This window comes from Prunus persica, chromosome G3 (genome assembly GCF_000346465.2).
Source record: "Prunus persica cultivar Lovell chromosome G3, Prunus_persica_NCBIv2, whole genome shotgun sequence".
In the NCBI taxonomy this organism is placed as follows: Eukaryota; Viridiplantae; Streptophyta; class Magnoliopsida; order Rosales; family Rosaceae; genus Prunus; species Prunus persica.
The window spans coordinates 2566375-2586664 of record NC_034011.1 but is presented as its reverse complement, the minus strand read 5'-3'; the positions used below and the strand labels follow the sequence as shown (position 1 = coordinate 2586664).

The 20290-nt window shown below is 35.8% G+C and overlaps 3 protein-coding genes across 9 annotated transcripts; all 3 read right to left on the bottom strand.

Moving 5' to 3' along the window:
• Positions 2860-6589, bottom strand: LOC18781974 (dnaJ homolog subfamily B member 6). 7 transcript variants are annotated; one of them, XM_020561022.1, is made up of 7 exons: positions 6073-6156; positions 5773-5879; positions 5550-5643; positions 5381-5454; positions 5226-5282; positions 4026-4268; positions 2860-3319 (listed from the first exon to the last, which is right to left on the bottom strand). In XM_020561022.1, exons 2-7 carry the CDS (start codon positions 5782-5784, stop codon positions 3167-3169), a joined length of 633 nt encoding a protein of 210 aa, XP_020416611.1. In that variant the 5' UTR covers positions 5785-5879; positions 6073-6156; the 3' UTR covers positions 2860-3166. The 7 variants fall into 7 exon arrangements, 5 of the variants coding, with proteins under 5 accessions (XP_020416611.1, XP_007215889.1, XP_007215890.1 ...); XR_002270974.1 differs by lacking the exon at positions 5773-5879 and adding an exon at positions 3464-3544 and having other exon boundaries at positions 3212-3323; positions 6073-6484; XR_002270975.1 differs by lacking the exon at positions 5773-5879 and adding an exon at positions 3464-3544 and having other exon boundaries at positions 3228-3319; positions 6073-6484.
• Positions 11152-13469, bottom strand: LOC18782585 (calcium-dependent protein kinase SK5). The gene has a single exon (XM_007215204.2). The coding sequence runs from the start codon at positions 13120-13122 to the stop codon at positions 11614-11616; it is 1509 nt and encodes a 502-aa protein (XP_007215266.1). The 5' UTR covers positions 13123-13469; the 3' UTR covers positions 11152-11613.
• LOC18784470 (probable complex I intermediate-associated protein 30) lies at positions 15108-19187 on the bottom strand. Its single transcript, XM_007215869.2, has 8 exons — positions 19049-19187; positions 18229-18299; positions 17633-17746; positions 17299-17349; positions 16739-16830; positions 16169-16249; positions 15966-16064; positions 15108-15581 (listed from the first exon to the last, which is right to left on the bottom strand). The coding sequence occupies exons 2-8, from the start codon at positions 18278-18280 to the stop codon at positions 15393-15395; spliced, it is 678 nt and encodes a 225-aa protein (XP_007215931.1). The 5' UTR covers positions 18281-18299; positions 19049-19187; the 3' UTR covers positions 15108-15392.

Sequence of the window (20290 nt, the reverse complement as noted above, 5' to 3'; positions counted from 1 at the left end):
TGGGCGAAACTAGTAACAAGGTCCGTGACACAATGAACCAAATTAAGGTCGACGAAGAAAGAAAAACTACTCCATAAGCCGAAAGATGACATGACAACGGAACAGTTGATGCCAACAGCTCGAACTGATATGTTGAATTTTCCAAAACCAACTAACCAGCCAATAGTCTCCCAACCTCAGTACTATAGTTTCAAGGTTATATAAAGTTATATTTTAACTAATATTGCAACAGCTGCTTAAGAAATAATAGCTAGTTCATCGAGTTTGGGGGGTCACGGCAATAGCAGGCTTGTATATGGCTCCGTCCTGATGGGAGAGACCAAAAAAATATGGTTGGTTAGTCTCCTGGGAAAAGTTTAATAAAATCAATAAATAAGAAACAAAGTTCCTTAAATAAAAAACGAAATTCCGATCAACACTAGGGTACAAAGTTGTTAAATAGAATGAAAAGATGTGGTTACAAAGTTTGTTAAATGGGGCGAAATTCCAAAAACATATGTGGTTACGAAGGTTTTTTTTTACCATTAGTTAGGGCAGCCTTTATAATTTGGATCACTTTTATTTTTTTTTAATTTTTAACTTAGACAAACTTTTTAATTTTTTAAATCTGAGTGTTAGAAATTCTTCCCAATATGCACACATGTCACGTTGCCGGCCTTGATGAATGTTTTAGAGTTGGAATGGGACTCAACCCACTTTACTCACGTTGGATTTCAAACGAATGGGCTTGGGATCAGAGGATCTAAGTCCAACCCAAAGTTTTTTCTTTGGAATGAATATTTTCTACCTTTTTTTTTTTCCCGAAAACTTCACATTTCAAATTTGGAAAACTCGAAACTTTTGGATATATATATATATATATATTTTTTAGAGTCCACAACGACCATGATTGGAAATTAATTCATCATCTTTCTCAATTTTGAATATGCCCAACGATTTTAAATGTGAAAATGGGCTGAATATTGAAAAGCTTAAACAAAATATCATATACTAGTGCTCACCTGTACTATTCATGCAACAACTTGTCTCTATTTCTTATTGAGAGAAATGCGATAATTTTATTCATAAATTAGACATAAAGATAAATACAAATGCCCACAAAAGGGTAATCCAAATATGGAAGCATAGTAATCACATAAGGTTAATCCAAATACAGGCCACAAAAAGCCAGAGAAATTTCGGCATAAAAGCCGCATGTCTGAACAAACCGGAAATGAATCACAATGCCCAAATCTACCAACACAACTACAACTTTTAACTTTCACAAGTACAAAATAAAAGTAGAGACTAGAAAACAATCAAACACTCAACTCACAAGGAGTTGATGCAATTATTACACAATAAGAAAACTCCAAACAAACAACCAAAAACTAACAGAGCCACTACTGCCGTTGTTGCCACTGCCACCATAGACGTCGTCGCCTCCTTAAAGACAAAGAACACCATTGACACATTGCAGGCAATCACCTTACAACTAAAACACCAACTATAACCACCCCACAATTAAAGAGAGGAAGAGAGAGTTTAAAGATAACTACCCGATTTTATATGTGATACTTTTCTACTAGTCTATATTTCTTTGATCATTACTTCTCATTCATTTCACCATAAAATTAGTTATTTTGGTTAGTTCAAAATTAAAATCCCAATATATTTCAAAATTCATAATTTTAAGATGGTTCCCGTCTTGGTCTAAATTTTATCAGAAAGTTTGTTTTTTGGAATTTTTCAAATGTTGGATTTAATTTGAGTGTGCCAAAATTGGATATTTCGTACAGGATTCGGAATTCATATCCAACAACATGCACCCTAGATTATACAAGGTCAACAATTATAGTCTTGATATCTTCCTACATTGGCCATCAAGGATCCAACTTTGACCATAATGCTTTCCAAACACAACTATACAATAATATCATAATTTAATTACAAAATATAGCAACTATCTATGACTGTATGAGCACATCCACTAGACAGACAGTCAGAAAGAAAAGTGCAAGTTGATTCATAACAAAAAAAAAAAACTCTCCAAAAGTGCAAGTTGATTCAGAAAATAAATAAAAATGCAAGTTGTGGGTAGCTTCTAGAGTGAGCACAAGCTGGCTTTGCTAATGGGGGATTATGGCAGGCAAAACAAGTAATAATATAATTAGATTTTCTAAGTCAGGATGATCAAGATGATCTACTAGGCCTAATCAAGATCTTGATCTTATGCTATGTTAACTTAATGTCACCACTAACCACCCACAATATAGTAAAGAGCATGACTTGGTGTTCCCAGACATCATTTTTCACATCCCTTTTGATTTTTCTTTTGCCTTGTCCACTTTCGACACGCTTTGCCCAACTTGTGTTTTAAACACTTGCTTAGTGATGAAAATGTTGACAAAGACGGGCGACCATCTGTTTTGGATGGACGGATTGAAATATTGGCAACTTGCATGGGGCTTTTGGGTCCTACAACAAAAAAGGTTTCAAGTCTAGAATTGGATGGGCAATAATTTGCCGGAATTAGTGGGTCCAAATTGCCTTTCCTTCACCATCGCAAAGCATAAAGCAGACGAATGAGGCTTTTCCTAGGAGTTGGGTTTTAGGATCACACACATGTGGGGCCTTCACCCACGTACTGTGGGGTCATCGCCCTCAACATACTAAAACTTGGCCCATCAAAAATAACAAAACTACAATTCTGCCATTATAGGATTAGCCTCCTTTGTTTGGTAGGCATATATTCGCAGCTTCATGGTCGGTTGGTGGAGGATATTTGAAAACCCAAATCTTTAGAGAGGCCAACCATTCAACAATTTCAATGCAATCCTTCAATTGCTTGTTACTCAAACAAGATTTGAATGCTTGCTGTGAACAAATACTTTTATCACTAAAGCAACATATCCCATACATATTTCAAGGTCTTTTCTTTATTATTGTTCCTTGGCAATCAAGTCATTGTAAATAATGAAATCCCATCAACTAACATGAAGTAATGACATGAGATTCGGAGAATGAGTGAATTACAATTCAAGACTTTGAGACAATGCCATTGCCATTGAATATTATGGCATGGAAGGAATGCCACAATGAGGCTCAACCCCCTGCTAAACCTAAGGTGATCTAAAATTTTGCCAACTAAGTCCCCAACAGTTCATGACTAACTGAATCAATAACATTATCTAGCTGATATACCAGAATAATCATTTGAGGAAACATCATGCCCAGATGTAACCTTTTGTTTCCTGCCATGCCTTCGTTTACCGATGGCTTCTCCTTGAATCCCTTCTCTTACTGCCTTCCCCTTCCCGATGTCTTGCCGGCTTTCCACCTGTCTTCATAGCATCAATCCCAAACAAACCAACAATATGAGGCTTGTACATAATAAGAACTAGCGCTAAAAGAGAGGAGGAAAGAAGCAAAGAAGCGGCAACAGCAGCATACTTATAATGCAAAGAGACAAACACACACTTACCATATGTTTTTTCATACCTTAATGCTTTTGTTCATAGTCCAATTGTTTGCCTCAATTGTAATTTAGTTAAAAAGACACTACCTTCAAAAGTTGACAATGGACACACAAAACATTAAGACACTCATAGCACATTGTTGTCAATAAGGTAGCTTCTATAAGGATCAAACTTGGCACAAACTCTCTTGAGTTATTGGGTTCCTTTGGTAACTAACTTTGATGGTAAATAGATTCATCAACTGTCTAAGACTTCAAAGCAAGCCCATACCCAAGACTAAATTCCGGTGTCTTGTACAATATAAGCAGCACGGAATATTGAATGTGAGCCTTCCCATTGCAATGCCTTTACTTAAAAAGCCACATAATAGTTCCACATTGCAATGGGGTCATGACTAATTTAAATAATAGGTTTATGGTATAGGAGGTTTGTAGGCTTATTGGTATAAGTGTCTCACATTGGCCCGTCTTCGGTCTCATGGAAAAATCAAACACTCATCCCATATGCCTCATATTAATAACACAAAAAGCTAAAAGCATTAAGAAGCATAAAGAGGAGGGAACTGACCCCGAAACAAAAACTCTGAAAATGAGTGTTGAAGCCAGAAGAATCTTCCAAGGTTGCCTTCTCATAATTCATTTCAGAGGAATTACGCTTGTTATTGGAACCAGAACTTTCACAATACGACACATATGAAGAAGTAGAACAGGAAGTAGCAGGCTGAGGGCCAGAGCCAAAACTCCCAATATCCCCTTGAAACATTTCATCAAAGAGATTTTGTAGTTCTTCTAAGCTCTCCTTCCCATTTTCCTGTCAATTACCCAATCTCCAGATGTCAGTAGTACGCAGAAACACTATCATCATGATTATTCCAAATGCAACCAGGGAGACTTATGATTACAATTACAACGCTCAGCTCAGAAATTTCATTAAAACCCAGTAAAAAAGATGAAAGAACATGCAATATCATCAAAGTAATCTCTTAATCATACTGCATGGCTGATTATGACTAGTGCACACAAATTCAAAATAGTTAGACCCCATAACCAATCCACAACAGTCAGCATTCTTCTCTATGTCCTAATATTTTTGTCAGAGTTACTGGCCCACTAAGCCTCGCTAGAAATGTACGTGGACCTCACAGGGAGTCTCACACCAATCAACAGCTCACAGTTGTTCACGTGCACATGGCGACTGACACTTACAAATATGCACTAATCACTCAATGCAAATTTGTGCATTTGCACACAGAACAAATCGTCTCATAACCATCGATTTACCAATCAATAGTCACATCTCATCCTTTCCCTTAATCTTGGTCTCCTCTTCTTTGTAGTTAAACAAATGAAATTACATAATGGTCTAGGTGGGCCCACAGAGATTTAGGTTTGTTAGCTAAACCATCCTATGGTCAACCCGTACTTCCTAATATTTGAATACAAGCGATCAAATCACCATAAAAACATCAAATCATTGGGCCTATCTATTTAGATAGAACTATTGACCCTTAAGAGGCCCATCAACTGTCGGTTCTAATTCTAAAATAACCCCATTAGGACTCTTCTCAAGTGGCGTAGCAAGAATAAAGGCCTTAATAAAAAAAGCAAAAAGTAAACCAACAACGTAGGTTTTCCCAAAAAGCCGAAAGCAATTCCATCCCATTTTTTCTTGGTCTGCTTGCTTCAACATGTTTAAAAGACATATACGAAAAAGAAGTGCAAATACTTAAATTAAAAACGAAGAAAGGTGAGTGAATTTGAAGCATACATTAGGCTTCGTTTGGCTCATCATCATTGCCATCTCGTCCAAAAACTCACCCATTCCCTGCACCGACAACATGTTTCCAATAACTGAAAAGCTAGAGGTAAAAGAGAAGCAGTAAATTCTACACACAGAGGACCTCTAACAGAAAGAAAGCTTACATTATTTTCGTCATCATCCTCACTGTCATAGGCTCCTACATCGTACAGAAACCTCTTATTCGCGTCAGATAGAACTGTTTACCAAAACAGAGCACATGCGCCTCATGACCAATTTACTCAAAATACTAATAAAATAATAATCAACACGCGATTGAGAGGGTGGAATTACCAGAATAGGCTTGCTGAATGTCTTGGAATTTCTTCTTGGCTTCTTCCACAAACTTAGAATTCCCGGGGGCTGAACAACGATCTGGATGCCATCTCTATAGCAACAAAGAAAGACATAAAATTAACTGCAACGTACAATAAAGTAAAGGGAAAAAAAAAAATACACAGTTCCCTGGATTTCCCTTAAATCCCAGAAATCTCAATGCTTTTTCAATCTCTCTAACCTGTTTGATCATTCACTGAAAACCCATTCCCGGGATTTAAATGCTTCAACTTCAATTTCTTTTGGGAAACCCATTTCCCATAAGTTTCATTGAAGGACCCAGTGATGCTTAGAACCAGTAGTGAACAACAAACAATAGAAGAAAGGTCAATTTTTTCAATGATTTGTCAAAGACCCAGAAGCTAAATGGAGGAAAAGACTAGTTCTTTAGCTCTGGATTTCAATTTTAATAGGACCCATTTGAATGAATTGTAAAAAAAACAAAAGGTTCAATTGAGCAGAAATGGTTAAAAACTCTAACCAGTGCAAGTTTCTTATAGGCTTTTCTGAGCTCCGAGCCTGTGCATTCCTTTTTCAACCCCAAAACTGCGTAGAAGTCGTCACCGCCTTTCTCTTCCCCTTTAGCCATTCTTCTTCAACTCCTCGAAATCAAATCCAAACCCTACAACGCTCTTAATTTCTGTTTTTTGTTCTTGTCGACAAATTATAGGACCCAAAAAGCTAAAACAGAACACGAACACACAGACAGACACAAAGGAGAAGAAGAAGAAGAAGTCGTATGTTACAACACTTGGCCTACATCTTTTTGGATTGGAACACGGAACCTTAGCATGATTTTAGGCTTAGGAAAGGAGAATACGGAAGGAAAAAAGAAACATCAGCAGCAGCCTCCCGTAACCATACACAACAGGTGCAAGAACACTCCAGAAACCAGCCCCATTTAAATAGGTTATTTGTGACTTTTATTATAATCAATTAAAAGACGATCTTTTATTTAGAAGTCCTGATGGACGGCTGAGATTGCATCGCCGGGTAGATATTTATGCAGGTTGTGAATCCAGAAGGTTCTGTTTTTCACTATTTTTCAAAGTCTTTTTTGACGTCAACGAAACCTATTGTGAGATGAAACTGAGACTGGGTCCCACACCACCACCACGGTTGCTGTCACAACTTGGTACTCAAATGGCATGGAAAACGGTAGCCACTGGTTGGAATTGGGTTATGTTTCTGACAAATTTACTCATGTGCCATTTTGGTTTGGGGAGAGAGAATCCACTTGGCCCAATTATATGAAAAAAATTTTGCAAGAAAAATGAAAAATTATTGCATGGCTATCACTACGTAACATGTAGTGTTTATGAACTTCCAAAAAAAGAAAAAACAAAGAAAAGTCAGCTTTTTCATTAGTTAGATTCTACCATCCCTTTGTGAAGTAATTGAAAATTACATAGAATTCTAAAATGATGGAATTTAAATTTTTATCATTTCAATTTCTAACAATTGAAGATTTTAGTGTTTGAATTTATGTATGTCGAATTTTGTAAATGATGCCATGGAAATTGTAAAATGACGCCTATTTTGGTAGAAATTAAACTCGGAAATTTTATGCCCTAATTTCCACGATTTTTTTCTCGCATCATTTAATAAATTCCACATTTAAGTTGCCAAATAAGGGAATTGTCAATTTCTCATCTTAAATTTTCGATTTTTAGCTAAATTCTAAGTTAGTTTCCCTCATCTAAACATAAGGTTATTATATTGATCATAGAAACGTGTTTAGTTTATCAAGTGGTTCTTAGTTTAATTTAGTGATATTTCTCTTCTCAATATTCTAAGAAATTCTAGATTTGAATCCCTCATTCTACGTTTATTAAAATAAATTTTAAGTCTATTTGTCTATTAGACCATCTCCAACCAAAGTGCCCTGAAATTATAGAAAGAAATTTGAAGAAATACGATTATAAAATTCAGATAGTCAGATAGTCACTCACTTTTGACAGTTATACGATTTGAGAAAATGATCTAAAATTGGGAACGAGAGGCTACTTTCGTCTCTGTTACTTACCGCAGCATGATTAGTTTTATGGGTAAGCTCAAATTAACAAATATTAAAACATTTGCACAGATACAAGAAGACCACCCCAAATTAACAACAATCATGCTCTCTTTTTTAGGTCAATGGATTATAAGGATGAATGTTCTTAAGCACCAACTTTCTTGAAAGAGGCTTCTTTTTATGGTTGTATTGATCACATAATGCATTTTAAAGTAGGGCTAGGCACAGTATGAGATGACACATGATGGAGATCATCCCAGTGTCAATCCCGAATAGGGGAATCGGGATGGAATAACATGGGATGAGAGTTTTTGAAAACACGTTCAAACCATACCGAACCCAAACGGGATCGGTATGATTCGGTATCAATGTTGATACCGTAAAAAATCTGCAAAATTTCATAAATCAAGTGTAATACAACAAAACCCTCAATCAAGATTCAAGAGTCTTGATTCAAGGCCAACCAAGAAATGGAAATCTCATACAAAGTTTAAGTGAAATGGAAATCAAATCTCATATAAGCTTTTACAACAAATCAAGCCTAATACAAACAAAACAAACAATCAATCAAGAGTTCAAGTTCAAAACATGTCAAATTACAAAGCTAGAAATGAAAATCTCACATAGGCTTTTAGAAAACAAATGAAGCCAAATTAAGTACAAACTTCAAAGTAAGAAATAGAAATCTTAAATGGCATGTCCCTTTTCCTTTGAATCAATCCCTAACAAGGTCTAAAATATCGATGATATCGGAAATATCGGTAGTCTAAAAATATAGAAATTTCGATGGAAATATCGGGATATTATCGATATCGATAAAAATTGAATAAAAATCACGGAAATTGTAAGAAAAACTTGGAAATTTTTATTGAAACTTTGGAGAATGTTAGTCAATTATCTATGATTTTATCACAAAAAATTAGAAGAAAATGCATTGCATGATGGATTTAACTAATTTAAGTTGATTATACAGCAAGCGGGCAAACACTATGAGTGTAAAAAATATGTAATAATTAATGAAAAAAGATTAAATACACCGTAATCATTCATATATAATGATTTACTATAATATTTTACACTTTATACATTGCATGGTAAGATACATGAATGACTTAGTATCACATAGAGTTCCTACGAGGTTCAAATTTTTCACTATCTTCATCATCTCTATGTGTAGAGTAAGTGTATTGTGAAGAGTAGTCATCAAATGATAAATCCCCAAAATAGTTTTGCATGTAATTGTTAACATACCACCCATATAAATATAAATATTTTAGCATATTATCACAAAAACATAAGTGATATGGTGTTTAAGGTGTTGGAGGAGTAAAATGGGAGGGGTTCATATCCCATTTGTGCTTTTTTCTCCCCTTTTCCCCCTTTTTTTTTAATAACTTTTTTTTTTCCTTCACATCGATATTTTCGATATTTTCGATATTTTCGATATTTTAGCGATATTACACCGATATTTTGACAAAATATTGCTGAAATGTGAGCGAAATTATCGACATCGATATTTTCCGATATTATCGTCGATATTGTCGATATTTATACGATATGTACATGGATATGTTCCGAAATATCCGTGATTCAAAAAAATCGAAATATCCTCGATATTTCCTCAATATTATCGATATTTCAGACTATGATCCCTAATATGTTATACTGGTGGCAACAGCTTCAGTAATTGCATATTTTGAAGAAAAAAAAAATTCACACATGTTCTTATAAACAAATGCAACATTTTAAAATAATAAACAATTATAAGACAAGCATGTTGCAGGTTGTAAGGTGTCCAACTATAAGACAAGCATGTACGTTTTCCACAGCAGCAGAAGATGATTAGCAATGTACAAGTATAGGAAATTCTCAAAATCAAATTGAGCATTCGATCCTGATTAGTGCTTCTTAAGGCATTACATAATCAAATTGCATACACACTCACGAATCAAGTTACATAAGATTCCTTAGTCTCAAAGCAAAACTCACTAATGATCAAATGGCTTCAAATAAAACTTGAGATACTGATGGAAAATAATTAAGATTTGCAGCCTCACACAAGAAAGCAAGGGTTCTTCAATACAAAAATCAGATAGAATTTCAATGGTGGTCAACTATTGCAGACTTAATATTTAGGTAATCAAACAGAATTTCAATACAAAAATCTTGTGCTATCGAAATTAACTATTGTTGACTTAGTATTTAGTCTATGGACAAAAACACATGGCCTTAACAAACTTGTGGATGACAGCAGTTTGTACTAGAATAGTTTATACAATGCAAAATTAGGGAACTCAAGGCATATATAAAAAATGAAAAAGGAAAAATAAGGAGACCAAAAAAATAAATTAAAATCTTACATAACTCCTTCCAAAACAACTAGGACAAGTTTTTACGACACAACCCCAGTGACAATTTTTAAAAATGGTAGATCTTATGGATGTGTTATACCTTTTCACGATCCACACCTCCTTCTCATATGGAATCCTTAAGTTCTTTTGAAGCAAACAACTATATAACACCCAAATCACCAATATAAATGCTCAAGAACAATACCAGCAAATCAATGATGTTAGGGACCAAAATCAAAACAATTTCTCAAATTTGAAAACAAATAATTGCAAACCAAATGAATACCTGAGACTCTGAGATCGGATTGAAATTGGTAGCAGAGGGAAACGAATTTGAAGAAGTCTACAACCAACAATACGATCTTCAACAACCCCTTGATTTTTCTACACTAAAACTCAGAGAGACTTTGGGTTGGGGCTTTCCTTTTCCATTGGTTTGGAGAAGTACACACACACACACACACACACACACACACAGAGGAGGAGGAGGAGGAAGAGGATGAGGAGGAGGAGGAGAAGATGAGATCGATTGATGGTGGAGGATTTGGGAATTACGGCTTCAAATTGTGATTGAGAAAGGAGAAGAGAAGAATTTGACAGAGGAAAAGAAAGGACGCATGCAGAGAAACAAAGAGAGAGTCGACAAAATATCTGTGGAAAAGAGTAGGGTTGGAACTAAAATTAAATTAGGATTAATAAAAATAATGTACTTTCGGTACAGTATGACACCAACCGAGATCACAAATGTGGAATCGATGTCGTGCCAAACAGTAACAGGATGACACGGTATCATCTTGTTTACACATCAACATCAAACGAGACAGCACAAAATTGACACGATTTGACACAGTTTCTGAATAATTTCTGTATTCCAATTTTGATGTCCACCCCTATTTTAAAGCGCTATCCGCGCCCCTTCCCCCCAACACACACACACAAATTTGATGGTGTGATAGTAGGTTGTAATTGCGGCGTTGGGCTAAAACAAGAGAGAAATGCCTGCCTACATTCAAACCTCACAAAAAGAACCAAATCTATTCGGCATTGGGCTTAAGACAAGACATAGAATCTGCCTTTCGCTATACTGAAAGCCCACACCTTCACCAGAGAGAATTCAGCACAAATTCCAGAATTTGAAGGCATTTGTTTGGTCAAGCACTCTAGCTCGTAACTCTAGAGTGGTTCCCTACAATTACAACGAAAGTTTGATTTTTGAACTCCTTCAATGCAGAAAATTCTCTGATAAGTATTTTATGTTAAAAATTAGTTACATATTTTTAATCTCAGACCATTAGATTGCATGCATATTGCATATTAAATCTACTAACATATTTAATGAATGCAATCCAACAGCCGAGATTAGAAATATATATCAAATCCTTAATTTAAATACTTATTGGAGAATCCCCCTTCAATCCATCCAGGTTTTCTGCCTCACATGTGCCCCAAAAAAGAAGAACGAAAAATGAAAACAAGGTAATTCCAACTACAATATTTTTGCTTACAGGAAGATTTCAACTTAATCTCTACCCATAGATAGTAATTTCTTTTTGCTAGTAATTGATGAAAATTAAGATTAAGCCATAGATTTCTCCCCATGATTCATGAAAATATGATTGTATCACCAAAAAAGGAGATCACTCCTAGTTGAACTCTAATCAGTTAGTTGGAGCCCATTGTCAGCAAGTCCTAGCCCCAAAGCATCCCCCAAATTCATTGTTCTTCTCATGGTTCTCCTTCCAATGCCTCCTCCATTACCCTTCCTCATCATTGCAGCAAACTCTCCATAATCTATCTGCCCATCATTGTCTTGATCAATTTCTTTGATCATGTCCTCAAGATGGAGCTCGCCTAATCCAAACTCCCTGCAGGCTTGCCTGAGCTCATCAATGGTTATGAAACCACTACCATCTTTGTCAAAAAAGGAGAAGGCTGATAACAAATTCTCTTCCCTCTCCAACTTGTTTAAGTGCACTGTGGCTGCAAGAAACTCACCATAGTCAATTGTTCCACTGTTGTCAATGTCAGCTGCCTCCATAAGATCCTTAATCTCAGACTCCATAAGCTCAGATCCCACTTTCCTCAAGCCCTCTTTGAGTTCATCAAATGTGATGCTTCCACTGTCATCTGCATCAATCATCTTGAACAGCTCTTTCAACCCACCAATCTCTTCCTCAGACAGCCTCTCAGCTATGACCCTTAAAGCCATCTTCTTGAGCTTGTTCATGGCTGAGAACTGCTTCAGCCTAGAAAGCACTGCAGAATCAAGAGGCTTATCTGGAGCCATGGTGTCATCTATGATCCATGGATGGCAAAGAACCTCATGGGCAGTTACCCTTTTCTTTGGGTTTCTTTCAAGCATTTTCCTAAGCAGATCCTTAGCACTTTCTGAAATCCTAGGCCATGGTTCAGATTCAAAATCCAATCTTGCTTGCAAAATCTGCCTAAAAATCCCAATCTCAGTTTCAGCCCAAAAGGGAGGGACCCCACTTAACAAAATGTACAAAATCACTCCAGCACTCCACACATCTGATTCTGGTCCATAATGCTTTCTCAGCACCTCAGGGGCAACATAATACGGACTACCAACAACATCAGAAAAGGTCTCACCTGGCTTATAGAAAACAGAGAGGCCAAAGTCTGTGGCTTTAAGAGCAGCATCTTCCTCCTCACTATCAAACAAGAAATTCTCAGGCTTTAGATCTCTATGCATAACCCCAAGTGAATGGCAAGTCTCCACAACCCCAACAATGGTCTTCAAGAGCTTTGCAGCCTCTCTCTCACTGTAATGACCCTTCTTCACAATCCTATCAAAAAGCTCTCCTCCTTTGCACAGCTCCATCACCAAGTGCACAGAAACTGAGTCCTCATAGGTGCCTCTGATCCTCACCACATGGGGGTGCTCAGAGAGGTGGTGCATCATCTGAATCTCCCTCCACACATCTTCATAGTCCTCTATGCAAAGAAGCTTACGCTTTGGGATGGATTTGCAGGCATATTGGTGGCCTGTGGAGCTTTCAGTGCAGAGGTAGGTGGTGCCAAACTGACCCTGGCCAAGTACCCTGCCCAAAGTGTAGAGGTCAGTGAGGTTTTGGGTCTTGTAGGGCAGGACCCATGTGGGCTTTGATGATGGTGGTGTGGCTGAGCTTGGTTTGTTGTTCATTGGAAGAGATCAAGATCTCCTTTGATGAAATGGAAGATGACCCAAGAAGAAGACTCAAGAGCTCTCCTCTTCACAAATTTCTGTACTTTTCTCTTTTCTGTGTTCAGACTTCTCAGAGACAAATCTGCAGAGTCATGTGTGGTATCTGAGGCTGGTCTTTGGTCTAGTCTTCCCAATAAGCTACTTTTCTATTGACTATACTATTTGGAAATTGCCAGCCATTGTACTCATTTTAGATCAGCATCAGTGCCTGCCCAATAACCCAATTACCATGTTTGTTTCAAACACAAACATAATCTCATTCTTTTTCACTTTTGTTGTGTCACTAGCTGTACTTCTTTTACTAAGGAATATAATTGGTTCTATTACTCTATTTATTTTATAGGAGAATTGAATTCAGTGTTTTTTTTTTTGGGGTTGAAAATTCAGTTCATTTGGTCTAAATGAATCTCATTAAAATTTTGACAAAATAGTATTGCCTTCTTCTAGAAAGAAACTTCATTTGTTAATCTTTCATCATGTAATTTGCTATGATATTTCCTTGGGTACTAGAAATTGACATTCAGCAGCATGTACTCAAAATAATAATAAAAAGTATTCCAACAACATGATCAAATTAATAAGCTATTAACAGAGTTGGATTGGCTCTAGGACAATATTTTGTTGTGGAAGTTATGTTCTGCCCTAAAGAGATATATAATATAGTTCCTTGGGGCTCTCAAGATCAATGTGGTTGGACAATGAATTATCGCCACAATATGCAGATATTCTTACAAAGCACATGTGGTCCCCATACTGATCTTTGGGAAATTAATTTGGAATTTTCTGGTCAGTTCATATATCCCAGATGCATTAAATTATTGGAATCAGAAAGTGTGTGTAATGTAATGAATTGGGAAAAACCAAAATCATTCATTAAATTATAAAATACATCTAATAATGTGTGAATTATAGGAAAAATAGCACTATTTTGCTATGTCACGTGAAAGTATTGTTATGCGTGTCATAATATTATTTATTATAAATAACAAAATAATGTTGTTTCCGTTTCATGAAATTATAGACCTTAATGTAACCCACTGAAATTAAATAACAGAAGAAAAAGTAATAGAATCAAAGGTATAGTTGATGGAAAATATAAGCAAAAGAAATATTTTGCTCTATTATGTATTTTGCTCTATTATATTTGTTTGTATAAGAAATATCTTGTTTCCACTGACGGCATTATGTTTTCAACCGTACAAAATAAATACATTAATCACCCCAAAAAAGAAAAGAAAGAAAGGCTTGTCATGCATTTTCCATATGTGAATTATGACTGCTTTAATTTTCTTTACAAAATCGAGTGCATGTTGGAAGGCTGGCCATGCATTTTGAATATGTTAATTAGGACAGGTCTTCTTGCATTTCTTTGTCATATACTACTTATCATTCACATGAAAAGCAGCTTTTCTCATAGATATGCTGACAATCCAAATGCATAAATAGATGCCCTCCTTGGGAAGAAAAGCAAAATAGATTTATTTATTTTTGGTCTGAAAAAAAAGCAAAATAGATTAGGCCCAGAACAGAGAAAAGGATTAAACTGCTTTGCCTTATGCAGAAATTTTGGCTTGAATGGATGATTGATGATGTGGATCCAGCTATGGCAGGGGTCCCATGGCACTCAGTTAACTAGATTTTCCAACTTCATGAGGCAGTAAAGGATGGGAAATTAGGTGTAGTGAAACCAAAAACCATTACAATTTGCAACTTCAATCATAGAGGGAACAATCCGATGAAAAAGCCTCTTTTAGGTCCATTTCAGTATTTTTTTGTTCCAACTTTTTTCCCTCAAGTTCCTGGATATATATATATATATATATATATATATTTTCCAGAACTGATAATTGGATTAATCATCAAAGTGAACGTTAACATCCTTCCCGAGTGCCGGAAACAGCCATTCCGGGGGAATGGAAATGGAACAAATTTTAGCGATCCTATTTTAGGAACTTTTTCTTTTTGTTTTGCTCAAATTCTTCACTGCAAAATGTTCTCAGTATCATATACAAGACCTTCCAGATAATGGAGGCCAACTATTATTGCAAAAGCTCAAATTTGCTATCAATGTAACCCACAAACGGAGCAAAATTTTCAACTGTAGTAGCAGGAAAGCGGCAGGAGCATTCATTTTCTGTGAATTGTCAAGCCCTCCAATGCTTTGTTACCACCCGTAAAACAAAACTTGAATACAACTGAATTTCATTCTCCAAAATATTTTACAGGATTCACTGTGTTCTTAAAGCCTTGATCCAATCAATTTCGAGCTTGAAATCACCCGGTCCAACTCTAGCACCTGGGAGACCACCTTCTGCATTGACTGATAGAGACATACCAACAACGCGAGAAGGATTCATTTCCATTTCTGCATCTATAACATTTCCTCTCCATGTTGGTAGATACCGGGCAAGAGGAATCTGAAAGACCATACAAAATTAGCAGAAAGGAAATTGATTTATATACATCAATTATTTAAAGTTATGACTGCACCAACAAATGCAAAAGTTCAGTGTTTTCAGAGCATCCTGGTGCTATCATATCAGATGTTGAATGGTAACCGAAGATAGGATAAAAGAAAAAGATGATGCATTCAGTTATGAGCTCCAGAAAATTGCCGTCAGACTCAAACCATCATGAGGGTTATCAGTTGGCATACCCAAAGACATTCCATTAAATTAAATTTCGTGTTTCTTGGGATCTCAAACACAACCCAAGAAACATGAAATTCTTGGCTCCCTATGAGAGCCGGGTTTATCATATCACGTTTCTAAGCAACAAAGGTTGAGGTAAGTATAACTTGCCTTTGCAATGTACCAGTTGTCTTTGGGTACAAAAACAAAAGCTTGCCACGAATTATCTTCTTCTTGCCCAGGTGAATTTACCCAATTTTCTGTATAGATCTGCATATGCAAGAACCTCAGACCATGACAAACAAAGAAGCATGGATGTACAAGCCTTACATTCCAACTCCTCTCACATATTGATCAAAGACAAAAATACTCACCGTAGATATGTAGCATCTTCCATCTCCTCTAACTTTCAGTGCTACGGTATCATATGGGTCCAAATCAATGAAGCCGTCAAACTGCAAAAGAAACAAATAAATATCGAAATGATGCCAACTAAACCCTGCCTTTGGTGGGCTAACAATATTTAAGTGGGTATGTATATGCTGTAACTAAATCATTCCATCATTTTGTGTTGATTTTGAAGCATAAATCTAAAATTTGCATTGTGGTCATCTCAAACATGAGTAACAATAATGTCTATTTGGTGTCAGAAATTTGGAAAACAGATCTGCTCTCATCTTCAGGAATATAGAATCAATAACTTGTGTCTTTCATGAACAAGAAAAACTGGAGTAACACACATTCACACATGAAATTGAAATCAACAAACAACAAGAATAACAATACTGTGAATGAGCTAATAATTTAAAACCAATAAGGGGACAATCTTAAGACGATACAGAATAGTAATAAAATATTCAAATATCATTAAGAAAACTTTTCTGTCTTCAGTTCTGACATTTCAACTATATCCCTAAAATGTTGGAACACTGTTCACTGCTTACCTTTTTGGACCGCATTCCACAAAAGCCACTCCTGTTTATCTTCAATTTTGAACCCTCAATGAAATCCAACGAAAGGTTACCCGAGAAAATTCCTAAAAATTTATAGTGAGAATGGTTTCAGAATGTAAGTGCGTAATAAATAAACTATTGGTAACAGTAGAGAACTAATGAGTGTCGGTCAGCTAGTAGTATAATGTGGATTCACAAACTTCGCAATTTCGTAAGTTAGAATAATGATTAATCTTATCTGAATCTTACATTCAAAGTATAGACACTATCCTACTACTTTCACACCAAGGCATTAACCTGCCTTATCACCTAAGCAGTAGTTCTCCATTTCACTTTATTTAGTATCAGAACATGAAAATGTAACTTTTATTACAAGAAAGCATATATTTGAAATAAAATTTTCTAATTGCAGTTTCTTTCCCTTCATTTCTTGAAAGACCCTGATTAACCTTTTATGCATGAAAGTTGTGTTTAGAGCAAAGATAAATTAAACCAGTAACTATAGAATCTATTTGACATGTTTCCATTTAAAGGTAAGTGTTGTCCATTACCGTTGGGTCCATTTCCAGTATCTGGGATCTCTAAAGATGCCGAGGACAACCCTGCAAAATAAATAGGTGTCGAATGGTATATTACATTCATGGCAATTTACTGCACATCTAAAATGAAAGCGAGGAAAAAAAAATAGTGAAACAAATTCAGAAAAGAAAGTTCAAATTCCATCAACTGATACAGAGCAATGTTGCATGCACGGAAAAACTCCATAGTAAATTAGAACTGCACTCACATGCAAGGAACTAATAAACTAGAGAATAACTCCTAACTTCTTTTAGTTTTTTCTGATGCATTCACAAAAGGAGACATCAAAATTATGTACTTCCATACCTCCATATTCAGAATCAGAATATAGATGCCACTTCTTGAGCTCATCCTTCGAATTGAAATTGAAAATATATCTCTCAGTTGGAGGCACCAGGTCTTCAACATTCCATGTAAGTGCTAAAATTGACATTCGATATAAAAGAAACCAGGATAATGTTAATACAACAAAATTGTTTCAATATTGATAACTTTGTGTATCACAAGTTGCATAACTTCATCTATTAATGTGGAAAAAGCAAAACATCTGTGCTCACTTACTGATATGAAATCAAGAAGTAGACTTCAAACTCCTATAAAACTGGAAGAACACAAATGAAAAAATGTTTGACCATCATAAACTTTTGGTGCTAAAGTGTTAACCATGATCTTGAACATATTCGGACATAGTAAGTGAATTCTTATATATTCTTCAAAATTCTAGAAATATATGAAAATATCACAACTAATCAAACAAATTTGACTCCGCTGGAGAAAAATAAAAGTAAAAATAGGGACAAGTCATATAGAATGTAAGGCAGTTACACACATTTTATATTCATGAGATTCTCTACTGTATCATGGAAAAAGATGGAAAACAAAGGAACAGATGGCAATAGTACCTTTCTTGGTTGCATTTAAGGACGCTTGCAATAGTCCTCGAAACCTGGACATTTCTCTTTCCTCAGAGTTCCTACATTAACAAAAAAAGCCAAATGCTTTAGACATTTTAGCATGTACCAAAATAGAGACTGTCTCTAATGGGAGAGGAAACACTCTTCACCAGTATGTTTGAAGTTTCATTGTAGATTAAATATCCCTTTGTTTTCCAACATAAAAAGTGTGTTTGGATGAAGTACTTTGAGGTACGAAACAACTTCAAAATGATGGGATTTGTAAAGTGATTTGTTTGGCTAAAATGATGGGATGGCATGGCCTTAACACTTTAATATAGTCCAATCTCAAAACCCATTAGTAACAAAAATTTCCCAAAGGAGCCTAAAACTTGCAATACCGCATATAAGACGAAGCCCTTCATTTCATCTAAGAAATGCTTGCTTAGTAGCATTAAGTAGCTGCATAATTCTACTGAAGTCTAGTGTCTTATTGATTTCAACTTCAACATCAAAATCTTGATCTATGCAGCTCAACATAACAAAGTTTTACTTAAATTCCCCTATTATGAGCTAAAATATTTTCAACCAATGCCAATATAACAAAAGATTAACGACGGCCCATTTACATAGTTCACCCAATAAATAAACCCAATGAATCTTCAACCTCATCCTACATTTTCTGGGTTGGCTGTCTGAGAAAAACCCATTCAGCATAAACCCAGAAGCAAGAACAACAAAAACAAACAGATAAAAAAAGACCCATTTCTGTTAAATTTGTATGGAATTAGAATTTGTGGTTTGAAGTGGTTGGGGATAGAGAGCTTACCAAGCTAGTTGGACTGCATCACCGAATTGAGTCACCGTTCGTTCTCAGTCTCACCGAAATCCCCAGTTGGCGTGGAGCCGTTCTAGCTTGTAAAATCCTTCAAAGACTTTTAAATAAAGGCTACGGTGTCGTTTTGGGTAAGCAATCCAGCTAAGTATTCCCGTCCAATGATCTTTCGACAGCTGTCACCCATTAAAATTGATTCAAAAAAGGCTAAATTATTGAAATGCCCCTGTAACTCAATTTCAGTCTCACTTTGCCTAGACTAGATTCCATCAAGCCCTAACAGAAGCCGTCAAATTTGCACACGTGAGGCCCATGTGCAGTTTTTCTGGGTTCTTCTGTCCCTGGCAAAACGGAGCCACAGTCGCTCTGATTCCGTGAACCGAAAGCCAGCCATTGTGATACACTTCCGGAAAAATGACCGACACACCATTGAGCATCAACACGTCTTGGGATCGAGTGATATTGTTTGTAAACCCCATCAGTCACCTCAAGTTTGGAGTTTGGCTGGCTGCCGAGAGAGAAAATTGAATTTTTAAGTTTTATTTTTTATTTTTAATAAGTTTTAATTTTATTTGTTTCATTCATATTTTATGCAGCCTAAGTAAAAAGACAGGCCTACCCTGGACTGTTAAGTTAATTCCTGTTAGATTTAGGGGGTGTGATTGTAATAAATGAAACCTGTTGGGTGTGACTATAATTATACCAAACGTCAGGGGGTTTAAGTGAAATTCTCCCTTTTAAAAAAAAATTTAATTATAAAATAGAGTTAAATACTTTTTTTGTCACTGGGGTGTACACGAAAATTTATTTTTGTCACCGAAAAAAAAATTTAACTAAATTGAACGCTGCAAAGTTTACAATTCATAGGCATAATGAAGGAGAGATAGATTTATTAGCCGAATGAGTGGGTAGTTCTAGGGAAAAACTCTTGGAACCATAGAGAGTTGCAGAGCAATTTTGAGGACACTTGTAATAATTAATAACTATTCGCATAACCAACACATTAGAGATGACTATGAGATCAATGGTATATATACTCGTTCATCAAACAATCAAAAATCACATATATTGGCCGGACAAAATGAAAAGATAGAAAAATTATACATATCCGTCTTTTTAATCAGAAAAGTAAGGATTTAAGAAAAACAAACAATAATTAAGCATTCCAAATCCTTCAATAATTTCTCGTCATATTGAGTCTAACATGCATATATAACGCAGTCATAGAACATTATA